At 39.6% G+C, this 19,399-nt stretch overlaps 2 protein-coding genes across 8 annotated transcripts; one reads left to right on the forward strand and one right to left on the reverse strand.

Annotated features, from left to right (window-relative positions):
• Window positions 1-64: 64 nt before the first annotated feature.
• FBXW2 (F-box and WD repeat domain containing 2) lies at window positions 65-8,520 on the forward strand. 2 transcript variants are annotated; one of them, XM_071766460.1, is made up of 7 exons: window positions 65-202; window positions 961-1,470; window positions 3,431-3,625; window positions 4,389-4,522; window positions 5,133-5,219; window positions 5,463-5,632; window positions 7,031-8,520. In XM_071766460.1, the coding sequence occupies exons 2-7, from the start codon at window positions 981-983 to the stop codon at window positions 7,317-7,319; spliced, it is 1,365 nt and encodes a 454-aa protein (XP_071622561.1). In that variant the 5' UTR covers window positions 65-202; window positions 961-980; the 3' UTR covers window positions 7,320-8,520. The 2 variants fall into 2 exon arrangements, with proteins under 2 accessions (XP_071622561.1, XP_071622562.1); XM_071766461.1 differs by having other exon boundaries at window positions 70-202; window positions 1,053-1,470.
• Window positions 8,322-19,301, reverse strand: LOC139806598 (uncharacterized). Of its 6 annotated transcripts, none has more exons than XR_011730298.1 (3): window positions 18,889-19,021; window positions 10,520-12,890; window positions 8,322-10,289 (listed from the first exon to the last, which is right to left on the reverse strand). XR_011730298.1 is itself a non-coding variant. In XM_071766455.1 (3 exons), exon 3 carries the CDS (start codon window positions 12,888-12,890, stop codon window positions 11,538-11,540), a length of 1,353 nt encoding a protein of 450 aa, XP_071622556.1. In that variant the 5' UTR covers window positions 18,299-18,473; window positions 18,889-19,301; the 3' UTR covers window positions 8,322-11,537. The 6 variants fall into 6 exon arrangements, 5 of the variants coding, with proteins under 5 accessions (XP_071622556.1, XP_071622558.1, XP_071622555.1 ...); XM_071766455.1 differs by adding an exon at window positions 18,299-18,473 and having other exon boundaries at window positions 8,322-12,890; window positions 18,889-19,301; XM_071766457.1 differs by adding an exon at window positions 18,299-18,473 and having other exon boundaries at window positions 8,322-12,890; window positions 18,900-19,043.
• Between the last annotated feature and the right edge of the window lie 98 nt (window positions 19,302-19,399).

Here is a 19,399-nt window from a genome sequence, read left to right on the forward strand (position 1 = left end):
TCGCCCCGCCCTTCCCGCGGCTGAGGTGACCAGTCCCGTCCGAGGGTGACTTCCTGCCGGTTGCGGCGCGGGCCGCGGAAGTGCCCGGAGCCTGTCCTGCTGTGGGAGCGATGGCCGCGGGAGGGCCCCAACCCACGCCGGGCTCCGGAGAGCCGCGGCGGCTGCCTGCCGCACGACGCTCCGCGCCTGGCCGCTACCTGAGGTGAGCGCCTCGGGACTCGGGCGAGCGGCGCCGGCAGCTGCCTGCAGCAGCGGCGCTGGGAGCCTCCGGTTCTGGCCGCGGTTTTTGCGTGCGGAGGTACATAGCGGCGGGAGGGGAGCGGGGCGGTGGGTGACGCCTAGAAACGAGCCCCGGGCACCGTTTTCGGGGCCTTGGGCAGGCCTTGGGCTGAGTATTAGCTTCGTGTAGTGAGTGCGACAAACGCCTCAGAGATCACCTACTTTTCAGTCCTAGCGAGCCCGTTAGATTCTTTTTGTTTGTTGTAAAGATGTTAGAACAGGCAATACATAACTCTGCCGTATATGCTGAGGAAAGCTGGTAAGCATTGTGAGCAGTGAAAGTTACTTGTGAATTAGTGACTCGATTGGACCAGATCACTATAATCCATGAGTAAACACAAAGGCAGCGTTTACTTGCTATATCAGGTTTAAAACTTAAATTAACCCTTACCTTATTAGATTCAGAGTTTGGAAGTGCTGACCTACAAAAAGAAAGATGTTAACATTCATAATGAATGCTGACATTCCATACAATCCACTTTTCAGTCTGATGTGGAACAAGTGATAGTTCCACGTGTGTTCATCTGCTTAGTCCTAACCTAATGAATATTTAAAAATGGGCTTGGTCACTTCAGTTTATGTGTAAACATGCCACTTGGAATACTGATGTACCAGTAATAAAGATGTGATGCTTACCTTGTTTTCTGAAGAGAACTAATACAGTATTTTGATGTATCACAGGTAAATTTTTCCATAACCTTATGGAGAAAAAGGACTTTGAAGCATGGCTTGATAACATTTCTATTGCATTTCTTTCTCTGACGGACTTGCAGAAAAATGAAACTCTGGATCACCTGATTAGCTTGAGTGGAGCAGTCCAGCTCAGGCACCTCTCCAATAATCTAGAGATTCTCCTCAAGAGGGACTTCCTCAAACTTCTTCCATTGGAACTTAGTTTTTATCTGTTAAAATGGCTTGATCCTCAGACCTTACTCACGTGTTGCCTCGTCTCTAAGCAGTGGAATAAGGTTATAAGTGCCTGTACAGAAGTATGGCAGACTGCATGTAAGAATTTGGGTTGGCAAATAGATGACTCTGTTCAGGACCCTCTACACTGGAAGAAGGTTTACCTAAAGGCTATTTTAAGGATGAAGCAACTGAAGGACCACGAAGCCTTTGAGACATCCTCTTTAATTGGACACAGTGCCCGAGTATATGCACTTTACTATAAAGATGGACTTCTGTGTACAGGTAGGAAGGACAGAAGACTTGGAGTCTAACAATTGTTTGTTTTCTCCCCTCTCCCCACCATATGATTAATACAATTTGCTTTTCCTTTACCAGACAGATTATTTTTGTAGTGCTAACACATTTTAAGATGATTCAAAACTGATGGTTTTGGTGGGGTTTTTTTATTTCTGAAACATCTGGCACACTAATAAATCACTAATCACTTTAATTGAAAACCAAGGAGACCAGTTTGTTGGTTAAAAAACAAAACAAAGCCAAAAAAACCAGTAACAGCAAGTATCATGCTTCAGATTAGTAAGCTCATTTGCATAGTACAGATACATTATCCTCTTAGAGGATAACCTACAGCTAAAGGACCTTGTTTGGGGTAGGTGATCACTGCAGTCTCCCAAGGTGTGACAGAAGTCTGTCTTTCTCCAGATTATTTCTCTGGTGCAGTCTGTAAACACTGTCAGTTCTTCACATCAGTGCTTGTATGAAGATGTGTAAAGTAGATGTCACCTTGCTACAGGTCTGACTTGCACACAGTAGGGATAATTTCAACTTCTTCCCTGAAGACTTCATGCAGACTTCAGGATTTCAGTTGGATTTTAAAAAAATACAGCCAGAACAAATACGAAACCTTAAGTATTTAAGAATAGTAATGAAGTTACAATCAACTGTTGTCAGAGCAAAAAATTCCCAATCACTTGAGATGACAGTGCTGGGAATACTGGCCACTTATCTCATGTTTGTTTGTACCTTAAGATGGTTACCACAAACCAACAACTAAACTCTAGCTGGTCTTTCACTTCTCAGAAAGAAATGTAAATATACAGGAAGCAGCATAATATTTAAAGTATATCTTTTATATTGAAAGAATAGTCAGTGGCTTTGCAAGCCTGAGAGTGATGTATCATCTGAATCTTCCATGCATCTCTTTCAGTAAACACTGTCAGTCAGAGGCAGTGCTAGAATTTAGGGAAGGTCCTAAAAGGGTCTGAGGAAAACTTGAAGGCCAGGCATCTAGTAGCTTAATTAACATGAAAACAAGAGGCTTTGCTGTAGTGCTGAGACTTAAAACTAAAGCTTATTCCCCATCCAAGCAGCTTAAAAGCACTATTTTATGAGAAAAAGTTCAACAAAGAGAGATGCAAAGCTCTGCACCTAAGGAGGAACAGCTCCATGACACCAGTGTATGCTTGGGGGCCACCCAGAAGGAAAGCAGAAAAGATACCAGGGGCCCTGCTGAGCACCAAGTTGAACACCAGCCACTAGCATGTCCCTGCTGAAAGAAGGCTAACAGCATCCTGGGCTGCTCTAGGAGGGTTTTTACTGGGTAAAGAAAGATGCTCCTTTCCTTCCACTTAGCACTGGTGAGGCCACACCTGGGGTACTATGTCCAGTTCTGTTGTGCTCCTCAGTACAAGAGAGACATGGACACACTGGAGAGTTCAGTGAGGGGCCACGAAGATGATGGGCTGGGGCAGCTCTTGTGAAGAAAGACTATAAGGGCTCCTGCAGCCTAAAGAAGAGAGGACTTGGTGACAAGCTTATAAATGATCAAAGTTAGGGTGCAAAGAAGATGGAGCCACACTTTTTTCAGTGGTGCCCAGTGCTAGGACACAGGAGATTCCCTCTAAAACATTTTAGTACTGTGAGAGTGATCAAGCACAGGTTGCCCATGGAGACTTCAGAATGTCCATCCTCAGACATACTCTAAAGCTCATGGCATACTCTATAGGTCATACTCTAAAGGTCAGACATACTCATAAAGCATACTCTAAATGTCATGGTCCTGGGCAACTGGCTTTGGTGGCCTGACTTGCAAAGTGGGGGTTGGAAGAATTGACCTCCATAAGTCCCTTCCAACCATAACAATTCTGTGATTCCATTAAAATACTGTATTTAAGAAAAGCATGTATAGGAATGGAAAAATTATTTATTCTGCTTCCAATTACCCTGTTCTTCTGTATTGCAGGATCTGATGACTTGTCTGCAAAACTGTGGGATGTAAGCACAGGTCAGTGCATATATGGCATCCAGACTCATACTTGTGCTGCAGTGAAGTTTGATGAACAAAAGCTTGTAACAGGATCTTTTGATAACACATTAGCCTGTTGGGAGTGGAGCTCTGGAGCAAAGACACAGCATTTTAGAGGACATACTGGTGCAGGTATGTTGAACTTTTCAATTTGTAATTTCATTAGGTAAGTGAAATACAGCATCAGCAAACAAACTGTAATTTAAATTAGCTCTTTGCATGATAGGTTTTTATAGGTTTTGTCCCAAGTCACCTTTGAAGGGATGGGGGAAGTGGCCAGAACAGATCTAGATCTGTCTGCCCTTGAGTAATGTAAAAGCTTAGCCATGTAGTGTTTTTTACAGTTGCATGGAAATAATACTAACTGCCATGTAGTATTTTCAGTACTTTCAAGTCTACCAAAAAGATGCAAACCCTAGGCAACAAGGAGCACATGCCAATAGCAGTTACTTAATCTCCATACTGGAGATGGGCTTAGAGCAAATAGCACAATATGAATTGTGAATCTGTATTTGTATTTCCCTCATAATTAACTTCTCTGTCCTCTACTGCAAAATACCCTCAAATCAGCTGTAGGTCTGTTCCCCTGTGAGTAATAAGATGGATCAAATGTACTAATTTAACTGCAGGAACTGACTTAATAGAAATCATAAAATAGCAACTAGCTTAAGTTATGCTTTGCCATAATCCAGCCATAAAGGAGCCATGCATGCTTTAATTTGGAAAAAAAAAAATCAGTAATTTTGCAATGTAAGCTTGGAAATCCAGAGCTACACAGTTCAAGAACAACAGTTAAAGCTCTGGTAGCATATGAATTTTGAGGCTATGTGACATAATAACAGGAAAATGTATGCACAGAGAATAATATTCCTTATTTATTACTCTTTGCTTGTAGTTTTTAGTGTGGATTACAATGATGAACTTGATATTCTGGTCAGTGGCTCTGCAGACTTCACTGTGAAAGTATGGGCCTTATCCACAGGAACGTGCCTGAATACCCTTACTGGACACACAGAATGGGTCACTAAGGTGGGCATATTGATTTTTAATTAATCTTGCAAAACACATACTTGCAGTAAGTTTGTATCCCATGTTCTAAATTTCTGCTTCTTGATCTTACCACTGCAACTACATGTGGAATCTAAAGAACATCATGAGATGTTGCCAAATAACAGTCCAAAAAGAACTTAAAGAAGCTATAGTTAAATGTCTTGGGCCATTGGAAGAAATTTCTATTCCAAAGCAGCTGGAATAATACTAGGAATCCATGCTTGATTCAAAGACCCAATAACAACGATTCTGAAAGAAAGCTGCTTTAAAAGTTCTGTAGAAAAACAGTGATCCTTATAATGAAAGTCTGAGCATTAAAAGTGTTCTGAAATCAGGAAACAGTATATTTCTTCTGAGTATTTCAGAACTTGGAAGGTAGGGGTGTGATTCTAGAGGTGAAATACATATGTTTGCTTATTCATGCAGTAAGTTGTCACTAAAATAAAAGTGTAAACTGCAGTTTCCCTTCAGTTGCTAAAAGTATTGCCTTTATATAAGAGTACAGTATGCAAATTGTTAATGGACTGAAAAATGGAAAGCTTGGTTATTTAAGAGCATCAACATAAATCTCTATATCCTTCAATTACAGGTAGTTTTGCAGAAGTGCAAAGTCAGATCTCTTATGCATAGTCCTGGGGATTATATTCTTCTGAGTGCAGATAAGTATGAAATCAAGGTATGTAACATATATCACACATACCATTTTGGTACCCAGGGAAATAAAATGCTTGAGAGGTTTGGGGAGACATCAGAGCACCTTCCAGTACAGGAAAGTTGGAGAGGGACTTTTTTACAAGGGCATGGATTGATGGGGTGAGGGGGGACAGTTTGAAACTGAAACCTGATGGATTTAGGTTAGACATTAAGAAATGCAAATAATGTAAATGTTTTATGGTCTTAAACTGTGTCTTAATTGTAGATTTGGCCCATTGGAAGGGAAATAAACTGCAAGTGTTTAAAAACACTGTCTGTTTCTGAAGATCGCAGCATCTCCTTACAGCCCAGACTGCACTTTGATGGTAAATACATAGTGTGCAGCTCAGCACTAGGATTATACCAGTGGGACTTTGCCAGCTATGACATTCTCAGGTAAATCTTTCAGTTTAAGGCATAGTTTTCTTTAAATAATTAAGAAGTAGAATATATTATTTTTCATAACTTACTTTAGATGTAGGCCAAAAGATTCTTGATAAAAAGCGTGTAAACATCTTACTTTATGCATAGTGCCAGATTTAATCCTAATTTATCTGTTAATACAAATAATTTGATTGTGGTTTTGGTGTCTACCCAGAGGCTACTCCTCTTTCACATTTTCAATCTATAAGCTCAAGTGTTTCAATGTAGATTTAACTATCAGATTGCAGTGCTGTAGTGAATGTGAAGCTAGAAGTTAATGTTGCCAAGGAGACTGCTCTACAGACACCAAGGCAGCCATTTCTGTTTCATGGGACAAGTAATTACAAAAACTCTTCTTCCCTATAGCACTGCTGATCTGTCAAGCTCAATGACAGTGTGGAATGATAGTGAAACCTATCAGACTGCAGTAAGGAATCAAACAGGATGACATTCTGTTTCCATAAAAAGAATGAGTCTTTATGAGAAATGGTGGTATCAAAGACACTCCACTTATTAAAGAAAAAATTGCATTTTAGAACTTTTAGCCGACTCTTAATTGAAATGGCCTGAATATTTGTAATCTACCAATCATAGAAAGATCTAGTAAAAAAAATGCTTCTTATCTCTAAGAATAACTGAGTAATTTCACCTCTTGGCTTACCCTCCCATCTTTCAGAAAAGAAAGAAGTTCTCTTACCTCTGAGAACAGATTTTCTTGACCATTTATGTTTGTGCCTCAGTTCTTTGCTTTATGTAATGTTATTGTCAAAGGCATAGTCAGTTGTGGGAAACTTATTCTCTTCAGTTTCTGTTCCAAATTTTAATTATTAAGGCAAAAATATGCTAAAGGTGTAGGGGAACAAATACTTGTATTTCAATGAGAGAGCATTCTGGTTAGGACCAATCTGGAATGATACATCTATCTTCTTACAGAAGGCATTTTTGCATTTTATTTTCAGGTATTAAAAGAGTGGTCAAAACAATAAGAGGTTTTACCTTGTAATTTAAACATACTGATGCACTAAATCTCTGGAAATCTACTGTAAAACACAAGTACATTTCCTTTTTCTTGTATATCTGGAATCAAGACTTTCTTCATTGTGCTATGCAGAATCCTTTTCAAACCCTAACCTTTTCTTATGTTCAGAAGGGTCTGTCTTGAATGCCCAAAATCTGAACTGAAACCACAGGCCCTACTGCACATAAGGGTTCAGTTGCTTTATTTGAAAAATTTGCATCCAGTTCTTTCTGTATCCTTTCAGAATGATTAATTTAGACACTTTACTTTGTATAGACACAAGGATTTGTTTTAGTAATGCAGTTTCATGGCTAAATCATGAGAGTTTCTGACAATGTTGTCTTGTCTTCTAGGGTTATCAAACCTCCTGATTTCTCAAATGTGTCCTTGCTGGGCTTTGGAGAGATATTTGCTCTGCTGTTTGATAACAGATACTTGTATATAATGGACTTGAGGACAGAAAAACTGATAAGCCGCTGGCCTCTACCAGAGTATAGAAAATCAAAGAGAGGTTCAAGCTTTTTGGCTGGTGAAATGTCTTGGTTAAATGGACTAAATGGCCAAAATGATATGGGTTTGGTTTTTGCCACCAGTATGCCAGACCATAGTATCCATTTGGTGTTATGGAAAGAACATGGCTGAAAAGCTCATGTATGCAGAATCTTCAGGAATATGTGGACTATCAGCAGTGTGTCCATAAAATGAGACTTTGCATGAACCAAAGTTGCACACCTAATGGTATCATCATGCAATGCACAATCATGTACTTTTATTTGGGCATTTGGGAATGGGTTGTTTTGGACATAATGCAATACAGCATGCTAACAGTATTCACCACTAAATTTTGTCTGTACTCATGTTTAAGCATAACTGTTTGGGCTCTGAAGCATAGCTTGTAACATTTAAACCATTCAAATCCACCATTCAAGTCTGAAATGAGGTAGTGTTTGACCTGACTTCTGACTTATTTGTTGTTGAAACAGAAGGTGAAGCTACAATTGTAGAACTATAGACTTTTGTACTACATGTAACAGCAAGCATTGGTTACAGTGCATGGCTGCTTAGCTCAAATGAGAAGATGGCAAACTCCTCTCTGCAGTATCATTCTCCTTAAAATGTTTTTTTTCCTTAGGTAATTTTAAATACATAGCCCTTGAAATAGGAGAATCAGATGGGTCCTTTAACTAGAATCAAATGCCAACAATTAATTTAAGCATTTAAGTTTGGGAACACATCAACATGAATTTTACTCAGTGAGAATGAGCCAACCTTTCATCTGTTTGATAAAGCTTGCCATCACAATTAACCTTAGAGAACATCTGATAGTATTTATCACATTTGTTGATGGTAACTCAGAATGGCTTGATCAGCATTTTATAGTCCATATTTCCTGTAGTTTGTGTGAGAACAACTTAGTTCACAGGTAGGTAGAAATACAATGAATGGGAAGATAATGCTCACTCTCAACAGCAAGATTCACTGTTAAATTAAATGATGTCCAGCAGCCATTCACTTTTTCCAAAAGTTGCAGTTAATATAATCATGCACTTAAAGTACTCGTTACATCTAGATTTGGAAAGCAGTGGCAATTAACACTGTGAATGCCATATCTTGAAGAGAAAAAAAAAGTCTGGGGAAAAGGAGTAGAAAAAGTCTTTTACTTTGATCATCACAGAAAACCTGATGTACACAAGTTAACTGTTGAGTAGCAAATACCTATTCACATACTTTTGTGGTATTTGAAATGTACTTAAAAGCTGTATCTATAACATCACATGCTTTAGAAACACTCTAGGTTGTTTCCCCTCCTCCCTTAAAATAAAATATCCCCTTATGGTTTGTTTTTTGTTGTTAGTTGGTTGGTTTGTTTCAGTTTTTTTTTTTTTTTTTTACACAATTTGAAAACATAGGTTTTCATGAAGATTGAGTCATGTCCCTGAGAATATAGAATTGCCTAAGATAACTATTTCTAGCATGATTTTTTTTCTTCCCATTATCCAAGTAGACCTAAATTCATACTTTGTACTGAATGAAGGCCAAAGTTCCCAAATGTATTCAGTATGAATTACACCAATGGAAGGAAAGGCTTTGTATACAAGAATCAGTGAGTGATGTGGTGGGAATTGCATGAGGTCACAGTGAAGCACTGTCTCTTGACTACAGGGCTAGTGTCTTAAGTACTTGTTTTTCTTTATTCACACAAACTTGCTTTGAAAATGTGCTTGTAGCCAAGGATTTTATCAATTCAAAGCCAAACTGACATTATTCAGTTCAAACCACCCTGTCTAGGGCACAAATGATCTCTTAAAACTTTTATGTCTCACTCAAAAGTGAAGAAAACTTAACGTGCAACAAAGCTTTCAATAACTTGTCTAGAAACCCAGTTCTCATCCTTAATGTGGGAGTCACTACTGTGTGTGATGTGTAAAGAGCCATGTGATGATGAGCCACCTATAAAACACTGCATTAGCTTTGGAGGGTTACTTCACAGCAGGAGTTGAGACAGGAACATACCAGTAATGTCCTTGTACCCAAATCAGTGAAATGCAGAGTGAATACTGGACTGGAAGATAACTAGAAAAGGGGCTGGCCTGTCATGCTCCAAGAGTGGTATCATCAGTGATACAAAATCTAACTGGTGACCAGTTAATAGAAATGTTCTTCAGGGGCTAGAATTGGTTACCTTGTTTGAGTGAGCTTTACTCTCCAGGCAAGTTTCCCACAATACAAATTGGAGGGAAAGACTATAACCATGGCACAGGGAAGCAGTCAACACACAGAGAATACAATTCTCAACAAATGAAACAAGTGGGCTGACAGATTCTCACAAAGTTTAACCACAGCAAATGCACCTAAGACAGACTGGCCCCACACAACAGGCAGGCTGGAGTAGCTTCCCACATGGAAAGTCACTTCTTGATTAAGAATTCTCCTTTGCATTGACCCAGAGTATGCAGAAAAGCATTATGAGAAGCAACCAATACACCCTATGCTACTCTTCAACCCTTTTAGTTTTATGAGTTTAAGTTTTACCATTACACAGCAGCTGATGATTATTACAAGCACAATTAGCAAGCAGTTATGTACAGCCTGTCTTTTGAAGACTTCAAAGGAAAAGTTCCACCTGGACATTTGCTGGCTAATGATGCTGATGCACTGACAAGAGAGCTCCCCAAGGGAAGCACAGATCCATGGCACCACAAAACATGAAGGAATGCAAACATGACACTGCTGTAGAAATTCAAGCATGCTCATGCACCTCTGCCACACAATCACCAGCCCCAGACATCCCTTCATAGGCAGGTTCTAATATTTTCCCACCTGAGTACACTGCACAGATCTTTGGGGGCTTAACAAACAGGAGATAAAAATTACTGAAATTGTGAGCTTACTGCAAGCAAATATTTTTGTTTGCTTTACTTTCCATCTGACCCTTCACAGAAGTTACCTACTTGGCACTATTTTTAGATAGAGGTTGAAAAAGATGTAGCTCCCATACCCCTACACTTACATAAGAAAGCAACATAATTCGACTTACCTATCACATAAAGCACAAAAATCAACTGGATGGCTCAGTTTTGTGAATGTAGAAACTGGTTGTAGAAACAGAGGCTTCAAGGTCCCAGGAAGGAAGCAAAGAAAAGGAAAAAGGAAAAAAAAAAAAAAAAAAGCAACAAAACTATTATGCATCCTAGCATCCTAAGTACTAAGTAGCTACAATAGCTATTAGTCTATCTTTTTATATCAAATTAGCCACCTTCTCAGCTCACATTAGTCTCTTCAACATCAATCTGTACCCCTTGCCTCTGTTTTAAAGCTTTCCAACCCAACTGAGCACTTACCACATAAGTAATTCAGGACAGCTGTGGGAAAGAAAAGAGCAATCACCCCCAGAAACCCAGCTGAACAGTCATTTCAATCAGCAAAACTCCAGGCTGCTATGTTGAGTTACAGCACATCATCACATTTACACTGTTTCAAAGAATATATGGGGTTAACATTTTTTGTTTTACAATTGAAACTGGCAGATTTGTTTTCACAATGCATCTGTTTACATTTTACTCAGTTTGGTACACAGAAATTTTGTACCCAAACACTGACATACAAACTGCAAGACTTAAGCAATGTTACCTTTAATACTAGTGCCTGTAGTTTATTTTTTGTACATAGGTTGAAAACTGCATAGAATTTTGCATTGTGTGAATCAATTGACAAATACTGATTAATTTTTTTTAATTGAAAAAAACCTCATTATACATTTTCCAGAAAAGTTAATACCATCTGCATTGATCCTTGGTATCCTTAAATGACTTATGGCTCTGGAAGGGAAATTCCTATTTCCCTTTAGAAGAAATACCTCTAGTAAGTGACAGTTCCAATGCCACAGCCAGTGTGTTTGCTCACCCTACCTCTGTGATTATGAGTTACAGCATTAATGCCAATGTAGTTCTCCATCTCAAAGATGCTTTCCCAAGACATCTTTTACTATGCACCACTAAGGACAGATGTGTTTTTTATTCACCAAATACTTGAGAGATACAATTAACATAAAATCAATTAATTTGTTGATCAGGTAGCTTACAGGTTCATGCAATAACAAAATTTCAGCAGTGATTTTACCTGAGGAACCCATTCCTTAAACAGCACTGTGGACAAGTAGAAGGCACCATGTCCCAGTCCACAAATCAAACACATTTACCTCTGCACAGCACATTAAAAGATTGTCCTCCTAAAACTCTGGAAGATGTAAACTTCATGTGGAAGTTATTTTAATGTGATGTATAATTATACTCTCTGCTGCCCCATGCAATGTGCAGCTCTTCGCTTTCCCTCCTTATAACCAAGGTTTCACTTTTGAGCTTACAGAATGGTTTGATGTAGCACCTTGTTAACATTTGTGATTAATGATGAGTTGTATCTCCACAGTGTTGTATCTCTGATGAGAGACTCCCTGGGAAGGTCAGCTTGAAGGGGCACCCGACAGTGATAAACAAGGGCAACATCCATGGGAACATTCACACTCTTCCCATAAGCACGTAGGACAGAATGCACTGAAGTCTGAATCACCTTTCGAGGATCAATTATCATTTTCTTGGGGTTGATTACTTCTCTCCTGTCAGGCTCCCTGTAGACATGCTGTAGTATATTAACTCCTGGCACAGAATTCCAGGACGAAATGTTGAACATGTGAGTAGATACTGTTTCTGGGAAGATGTGGTTCTCAAAGAGGAAAATGTCAGTCCCGGGGTTTTGCTGCTGAAGACTGCTCATCATAGTTTTCCAGTCTGGATGCTTAAGGGGAAGAATTATTTCATCAGCATCAGTGAGAACCACAAACTTACTCCTCTGCATGTTACGGTATAAGCAGTCATTCAGAGCTGTGATTTGTCCATAGTAGCCAATGTCTGTTCCATCTTGCATGAACTGCCAGTTAGAAGAAATCTTAAGGTGTGAGTTTATTGGCCAGGGAATTATCTCTGCAGTCCCTTCTTCCACATAAAACTTCAAGACTTTCTCCATCAGGTGGCTGCAGTTGTTCTTATAGATCACCACTTTCTGTACCCCAAGAATCTTGTACATTTCCACACTTTGTATAAACTGCAAGACATTGTTGTAATTTCCAAACATGGCAGAGATGCAGACAGTGAAGTCAACAGAGAAGGTCTCAGCCTTGCGGTTTTTAATCTCAAACCTCGGGAGCTGGTCAATGTTTCCATGTGGAGACTGATTAATTGATACGTGTGTTGGATTGCAGGTTTTGGGTTCCAAACAAACTATATCTGCTGTGCCATAAGGGAAGCCAAATCTGTCTGAGTGAACATCAATCTTTGCTTTTGATACATATATATTCCCACTGGGCTGGCAGCAGAACCAGCAGTACAGTTGTTTTACATCTTTATGGTGAACAATCCCAATCACACGAGTGACTTTGCCTTCTCTGCCATCGAAGTATGGGGATATAATAAAAGTTCTGTTATCTTTCAATGCTGTTATTGTGCTATTGATAATTTCCCCTCTACATCTGCTACTTTCCTGAATTATTTTTGGCAGGTGAGAAAGTCTCTGTAACCTAAGATAAGAAAATGTGACCATCGAAGTTAGAGTAACAATGCACACAGCAGCAGCAAAGTAAGATTTTTTCCCACCACACATTTTGAATGTATTTAAAGGTGGATGCACAATTCTTTGTCCTTGCACTTTATGCTGCCACATCTGCAGAAAAGAAAATATGTAGTATGAGATAATATTGACTCATGATCATTGCTCAGGAATTTCACAAACAAAATACAGGGGGCAGAGTTCTATCTCTCTGCATTGATTCAATCAGAGACCCAGGCAGTGTACTTTTATGAAAAATCAATCTCAGTGCACACCTTTGATGGGATGCATGAGACTGTATGCAATACTCTGAATGCCTCTGCATGTCAGAGGTGTGGAACAGTTTCTGTACATGATGGCTTCTGTGAGAGTGTATAATAGAGATCTATATGCAGGAGAACAGGAAGCCATTATTCATTATCCTTTAGAACCCAATTTTTAGAACATCCCATAACATATGCAGCAACTTTCAAAGTTAAATAATAGCACTTTTTTTTTCCACTCCACTCTACTCTGTGTACATGTAAATGACACACAAAAATCATCTCAACATGACTTCTCACTGAGAAGTTAGGGGCAGACATACAAATAATGAATCAATCAGATTCATAAAAAAAAAACCATGGCAATCAGGGATTGCCCATGATGGTCCAGACACAGTCTCTAATGCATACATTCCCTAACTTGCAGTTCAACACAGATGACACAATACATACAGAGGACAGTCAAGTCATACAATTCAGCAGAAGATAGGTGAAATCTATGGGGCTATAAAACTTACTCTTACTAACCAGCTGTACCCTACTGAGCACTGTGCAAGGCAGGGCTTGCAGGGAAGTTGCCCCATACTATGCTTGCTAGAGATCAAGGCCTCTGCACATGACTCAGCTCCTGGCATGGTCTGGAACTTTAATTCTTGCTGTTGAAGGAACAGACTGTGCCCCTTGAGCACCTGGATGGCCAAAAGCCTTCAACAGCACTCTCGTGCTAGCTAGGAGTTCATGCCTCTCTCAATTAGCAGTTTCTGGAAGAGAGGCTCAGATTAAAGTTTACTCTACAAATTTATCCTCAGGCATCCAGATATGATCCCTAAACAGCAAGGTGACAAAAAGTCCCTTCAAAGGCCACAGAGATGTGTGCCCCAGTTTAACTAAATCCCTGTTAGATCAGAAAACTGAACTGAGAGAAAAGAATATCCCCAACTGCCAGGAAGAAGAGTAGGGTAAAAAATGCCAAGATGTAACAGACTGATTCTATTGCACAAGATGAAGAAATATTTCTCAACAGGCATGTCATTGCTGCATAAAGCCAGCTGCTGAGGGAAAAATTCCACACTATTAAAATACCCAGATTTCTAGTTATACATGTTACAGCTAAAACAGGTAGCAATGTCATAGGTGTACCAGATGTTGAAAGATTACTGTACTTCTTTCTTTCATTTCTTTCATTTTCTTTCTTTCATTTTCACCGTACTTCTTACTTTCGTTTACTTTTCAAGACTTTTAATAAAATCACTTGCTTATGTACTTAGTAACAAATGTCTTCAGAGTATGCATATGCTAAATATCTAACTATTTTTCTCAAACCATATAACTCAGTCTATTCTGCAATAATCATTAAACCTAATATTTAATACTTTTGTTCTTGGCTTTTCTTTTCTGCATTTCCCACACTGTGTAACACTATTTTCATAGAATCAGAGAATTGGCTGGGTTGGAAGGGACCTCAGAGATCATCAAGTCCAACCCTTTGAGAACCTCTATCTCAATACTGTTTTGTGATGGCACAGAAAACTGTAATTTTCAAGAAAAAGTAAGACAGATACAAAACTACAAGGAGCCTAAATCCTTAGTTTCAGTTGGGTTATCAGACTCGGCAGTTTCACAACTTGGGAAGTGCCTAAATTCACTGGCAACTTCACTGCTTGGCTTGAAAACTTCTCTTAGGGTCTGGTTTTCTGTTTAAACTGTACTTTCCAATGAGCAAAATCTAGCTTCTGAATCTCAGCTGAGCTTAGGTAAAAAATAATTGCCCACACCTTCAGAATAATGTGCAATATTTCCAGAGTTGCTCTTTCCTGCCGAAGCAAAGTAAGGAAAACTATGGTCACAACATACCCCTTAAAATGCCCCATCAGCCAAGACTGACACAATTTATTGCAGCTTTTCCTAGCTACCAATAAATTGCTTTGCAGAGCAGGACAATCACAGGGCACCAAAAATCTCACCCTGTCACACTAGGCACAAAGTAGACTAACAGCAGGGTCTGAAAGCACTGACACTTATCTCTCTGACATGCAAAGTCCCTTCTAGAAGTCCTCACAATTTAAATCAGAACTGCAAATACATGGTAACAGTCTGATACTGTCATAAAAAATCTCTGGCAGAAAGTTGTAAGTCTTTTTACTAAAGATTCTAAAGTCAGACAAAAGTTTCCCCTGAGCATTCTTGAGCATGCTTTATATTTTAGCATAAGCATAAGCATTTATGCATTCAGCATAAGAATAGGTAACATTAAATATTTTTCCTTAGTCTTATCTATTTGACTTAAAATAATGTTCAGTCTCATAAATTAAATAGTTTTTACTAAATAAAGTTTTTTTAACAATTAACATCTGAAAGGAAAAGTACCTTTTAAAGCAGATAGCTGAGTGAAGTTCTGTTCAGTCCTCCAGTTATTTTTTTGTTAAGCTATAATCTACAAATTGCTTATTCTTACCAGCTAAAAACTTAAATATTTTAAAGATTAATTGCAATAAATGTTCAATACAGACCAGCACTAGGACAAAAAATGTTAGTACTACACTACACCTAAGACACTTGCTGACACATTTTATTTGAGATGTTTGGTGTTCTTTAATGTCTGTAACAGCAGCCACACCTACCAGAAAAACAAGTTTTCCTACTCTTGGGCAAAGCATACAGTAGCCTCCCAGTAACTTAATTTTAATTACAAACTTGAGTGTGGAGTTGTTGAAGCAAATCAAACCCAGGTGCTCAGGTGATATTTTTTAAGGCTCCTTTAGTTTCCTACTGGAAATTAATCCTGCATGTTAATATACCTGAAGTTCACATCCATACGAAAAGAGAACTAGAGAAATATACCATAGATATCTGGATTTCTTGGGCAATCATCTTTTAGTAACATATTATAGACCTAATTAAACTAGGTAAGCACAGATTTTGATGAGGAAGTGAGTGGGATCTGAAACAGCAGCAGGTTCTAGAAGCAAAGAAAAAGAGCAAAATATAGAACTAAAGACACAAAACCACAGAATCTTAAATAAGTATGTAACTATTTGAGGTGTAAAATTCAGTTTGCCCAACATGTGACCCTTGACTCTTGATGCCCTAAAATTAACTGCACAGCTATGAAACCCGAGAACATATAAAGTCAGACAAATTAGGAATGCAAATTTCAAAAATGCTTCCAGCATAACAATAATTAATTTGGGTGTTTTGTCTTTTAATTCCAATTACTATTCAAGTAGAAAATTATGCAGATTTGTTTTAATATTAAACTTAGCTAATGGTATCAAAGGCTACTTTGCACCAGCTTGGTCTTTTTCAATATTCTCTTTATTATTAAAGAATCTTTCTTTCTTTATTCCTATTGCATTTATGGACTGCAGTCATGTTACTTCTAAGCCTCCATATTTGCTACTTTTTCATCAAACAGGATAGGCTGTTCCTACACCATCTCATAGGAAACACTTCCTTGAGCAGCTGCTGCTGTGAAGTTGGACCAGTTCCAATTCTGCTCTAGGACCAGAGACCAGAAATCTCCTTTCCTTTTCCGTTTGTGTATGACACTGGTAAGCCCTCATCGTTGGGAATTTTCTTTTGTAACATAAAATAGGATTATGATTTTTGCAGGTGCATCATATTGCATAAATACATTTGGGATTCTTACCAGCTGAAGATGAAGAGATCTACCCCGTCCTTCAGCCAAAAGCAGTTACACAATGTGTTTTCCTCTGCAGCAGGGTAATAATACAGAGCTCTTATCCCAGTTACAATCAGAATCTCTGAATGGTTTTAAGTTAGACAGAACCTTTAAAGATCATCTACTTCCAACCTCCCTGCTGTGGGCCAGGACATTTTCAGCTAGATCAGATTACTCCGATTAGTCATGTTTCTCCTTATTCTGTCATAATCCTTCTCTGATCTACTCTAAAAACTTTAATGTGACCAAGAATGCACTTAAACCCTGAATATATTTAAATAATCTTTTTTTTTCCACTTCCTGAACCAAGGAACTGCTCATGCTTTCTTTTGCCACATTGTATCACTACACTCAGGACACATATATTAAGCACCTATTACAACAAATAGATTCTTCAATAGTTTATCTGTCTTCGTAGAACTTTGGAATATAAATTATTCACTAACACCTTTGAAGTGGAATCATGGTTTTACATCTGTTGTACAGCTTCTATTTTCAGACTTATTTTTCATCATCTTTCTTTAACCGTCCACAATTAGCATTTTGCCTACTAAAATGTGGAACAAAGTGCTAATTTAGTTCAAGAGACGTTGCCAGGTCAGTATTAATTCCCTCCATATGTTCTCTGTATTGTGGCTCTACTTTGTAATTTGTTTTCTTTTCACTGAGACAGCTGAAAACTGTACATGCTGCCTTATTTCAGCATCTTTGCAATGTTACACTGAGTCAAATTTTTATCATTCACAGCTTATTACTTTATGTCCTGGTCTAGGGTGAGGATAGGGGCACTTGACAAGAAGTGACAGCAAAGCTTTCATTGGTAATATGCAGTATCATGTACAGCAGTATAGGAGAAACAAACAGCTTAATCCCTGGTTTACCCAGGGTCTAACTAAAAAGCCTTATTATTATTTTTGGAAAAAGTTATTCTCTGCTTCACGGTCTTCACCAGAAATAGTAACACAAACCCCTGGTGCTTAAATAAAAATAAAAATTCCAAAGACTAACAAGCCTTTATCATCCCATCTTTATATAGATTGGCTTTGTTAAACTTTTGATGACCTATCTTTTTTCAGGAAGACATTTTGAAGCACCGGTGTCCTTCTTCTTTTGTGTAATCCAAAGTCAGAAGTATATTGTTTGAAGGATTAAACTGAGGGCAGTGTTACTCCACTATTGTAAAACAGTGCCCAAAAAAAATAAGCTGGCCGTTTGTATTCTAAATACAAAGAAGGTAAGTCAGACGGATAAACAGTGTTGCCATGTACTAAATGCGTGCTTCTAGGATTGACAAACCACACATTTCCCTTTACACACAGAAACCTGTCCGTTAAGTCTGCTGCAAAGCCAAATTTCCCCTATTGTAAACAATTAGACTTTGTGTTCTTTGGAAATAGATAGATCAGGCAAAACAAAATTGCATGTCAACATCTAAGATCCTTATTTCAACTTTTTATCCTTCATGCTGTACTTGTTTTAGCTGGGAGAGAGAGTTATTTTTCCTCATATTATCTCATAGGGTGATATTTGTTAGCTTTGTGACCAAAACAGCGTTTAAAGCAGAGTGATCTTTTTACCTGTCATTGGAGAGTTTGTACACATGAAGGTTTCCTGTTTCTTATGCTGCTCCCCCCTTCCTGTTCCAGGCACAGAGCAGCACAAGAAGTTTGCAGGGTATAGAGTCAGGATTGCTGAGCCAAACAGACCGAGGCCCTTAGGCCTGTCCCATGCCATCGTACTCACCAATAAAGTCTGGGGGAAGGAGAAAGGGGCAGATGTGGCATTGTGACATTTGTCTTCCCAAGACACTATTACACGTGATAAAGCTCTGCTTTCCTCCAAATGGCTGAAAACCTCCCTGCTGATGTTATGAAGTGAATAATTTAACTTATTTCATTTTGCTTGTGCATGCAGCTTTACCTCGTAAATTATTTTTATCTCAACCCATGAGCTGTCTCACTTTTGCCCAATTCTGCTCCCCATCCCACAGGGGAGGGAGAGTGAGCGGCTGCATCCTGCTAAGCTGCCGACTGTGCTTAAACCAACAACGTGAGTGACATCACTTGTTACAGGCGTTATGCATTCTTCAAATCTAAAATTCAGCTCCAGGCTTTCAGTGCATTCAGATGGAGACTTCAAAAAACTGGGCTGTACAGCCAACACGTACCTTTAACTTACCGTCAAGCAGCCTGTACCAGTACTGAAAAGCGGCGCTACAGCTGACCACCATCTTATTTGCTATTTCTTGAGTGGAAATAAAACCGAGAGCCTGTCAAGCCTCTTCTGCAAGAGATGGATTACAGGATACCCCAACAGTAGCCGCCTTCTTCGGCCCAGGAGCCTGACCAGGCGAACACACGGACGACACGAGCCCGCCCCGGCTTTCCCGGGATGGTGGGAGGGCAGCGACGCTCTCGCCGCTCCTCGCGTCCGTCCCCGGCACCCAAGTCAGCAGCGGCCAGACCCGTCCTGTGATGGCTGCCGCTGCACCCCGTTCCCTGCCGCCCGGTGAGGCTCTGCGGGGCCCCTCCCAGGCCGGGCGGTTTCTCCGTGCCGGTCCCAGCGGAGCCGGTCACACACGCCCGCGCCCCCGGCCGTTTCGGTGCCGCTCGGCCCCGGTAGCGGTGGCCTCCGAGGCCCACGGGGCAGCGGCTCCGTCAGGGCGCGGCCCCACGGAG

The sequence above is a fragment of the Heliangelus exortis genome, chromosome 22, assembly GCF_036169615.1.
Source record: "Heliangelus exortis chromosome 22, bHelExo1.hap1, whole genome shotgun sequence".
In the NCBI taxonomy this organism is placed as follows: domain Eukaryota; kingdom Metazoa; phylum Chordata; class Aves; order Apodiformes; family Trochilidae; genus Heliangelus; species Heliangelus exortis.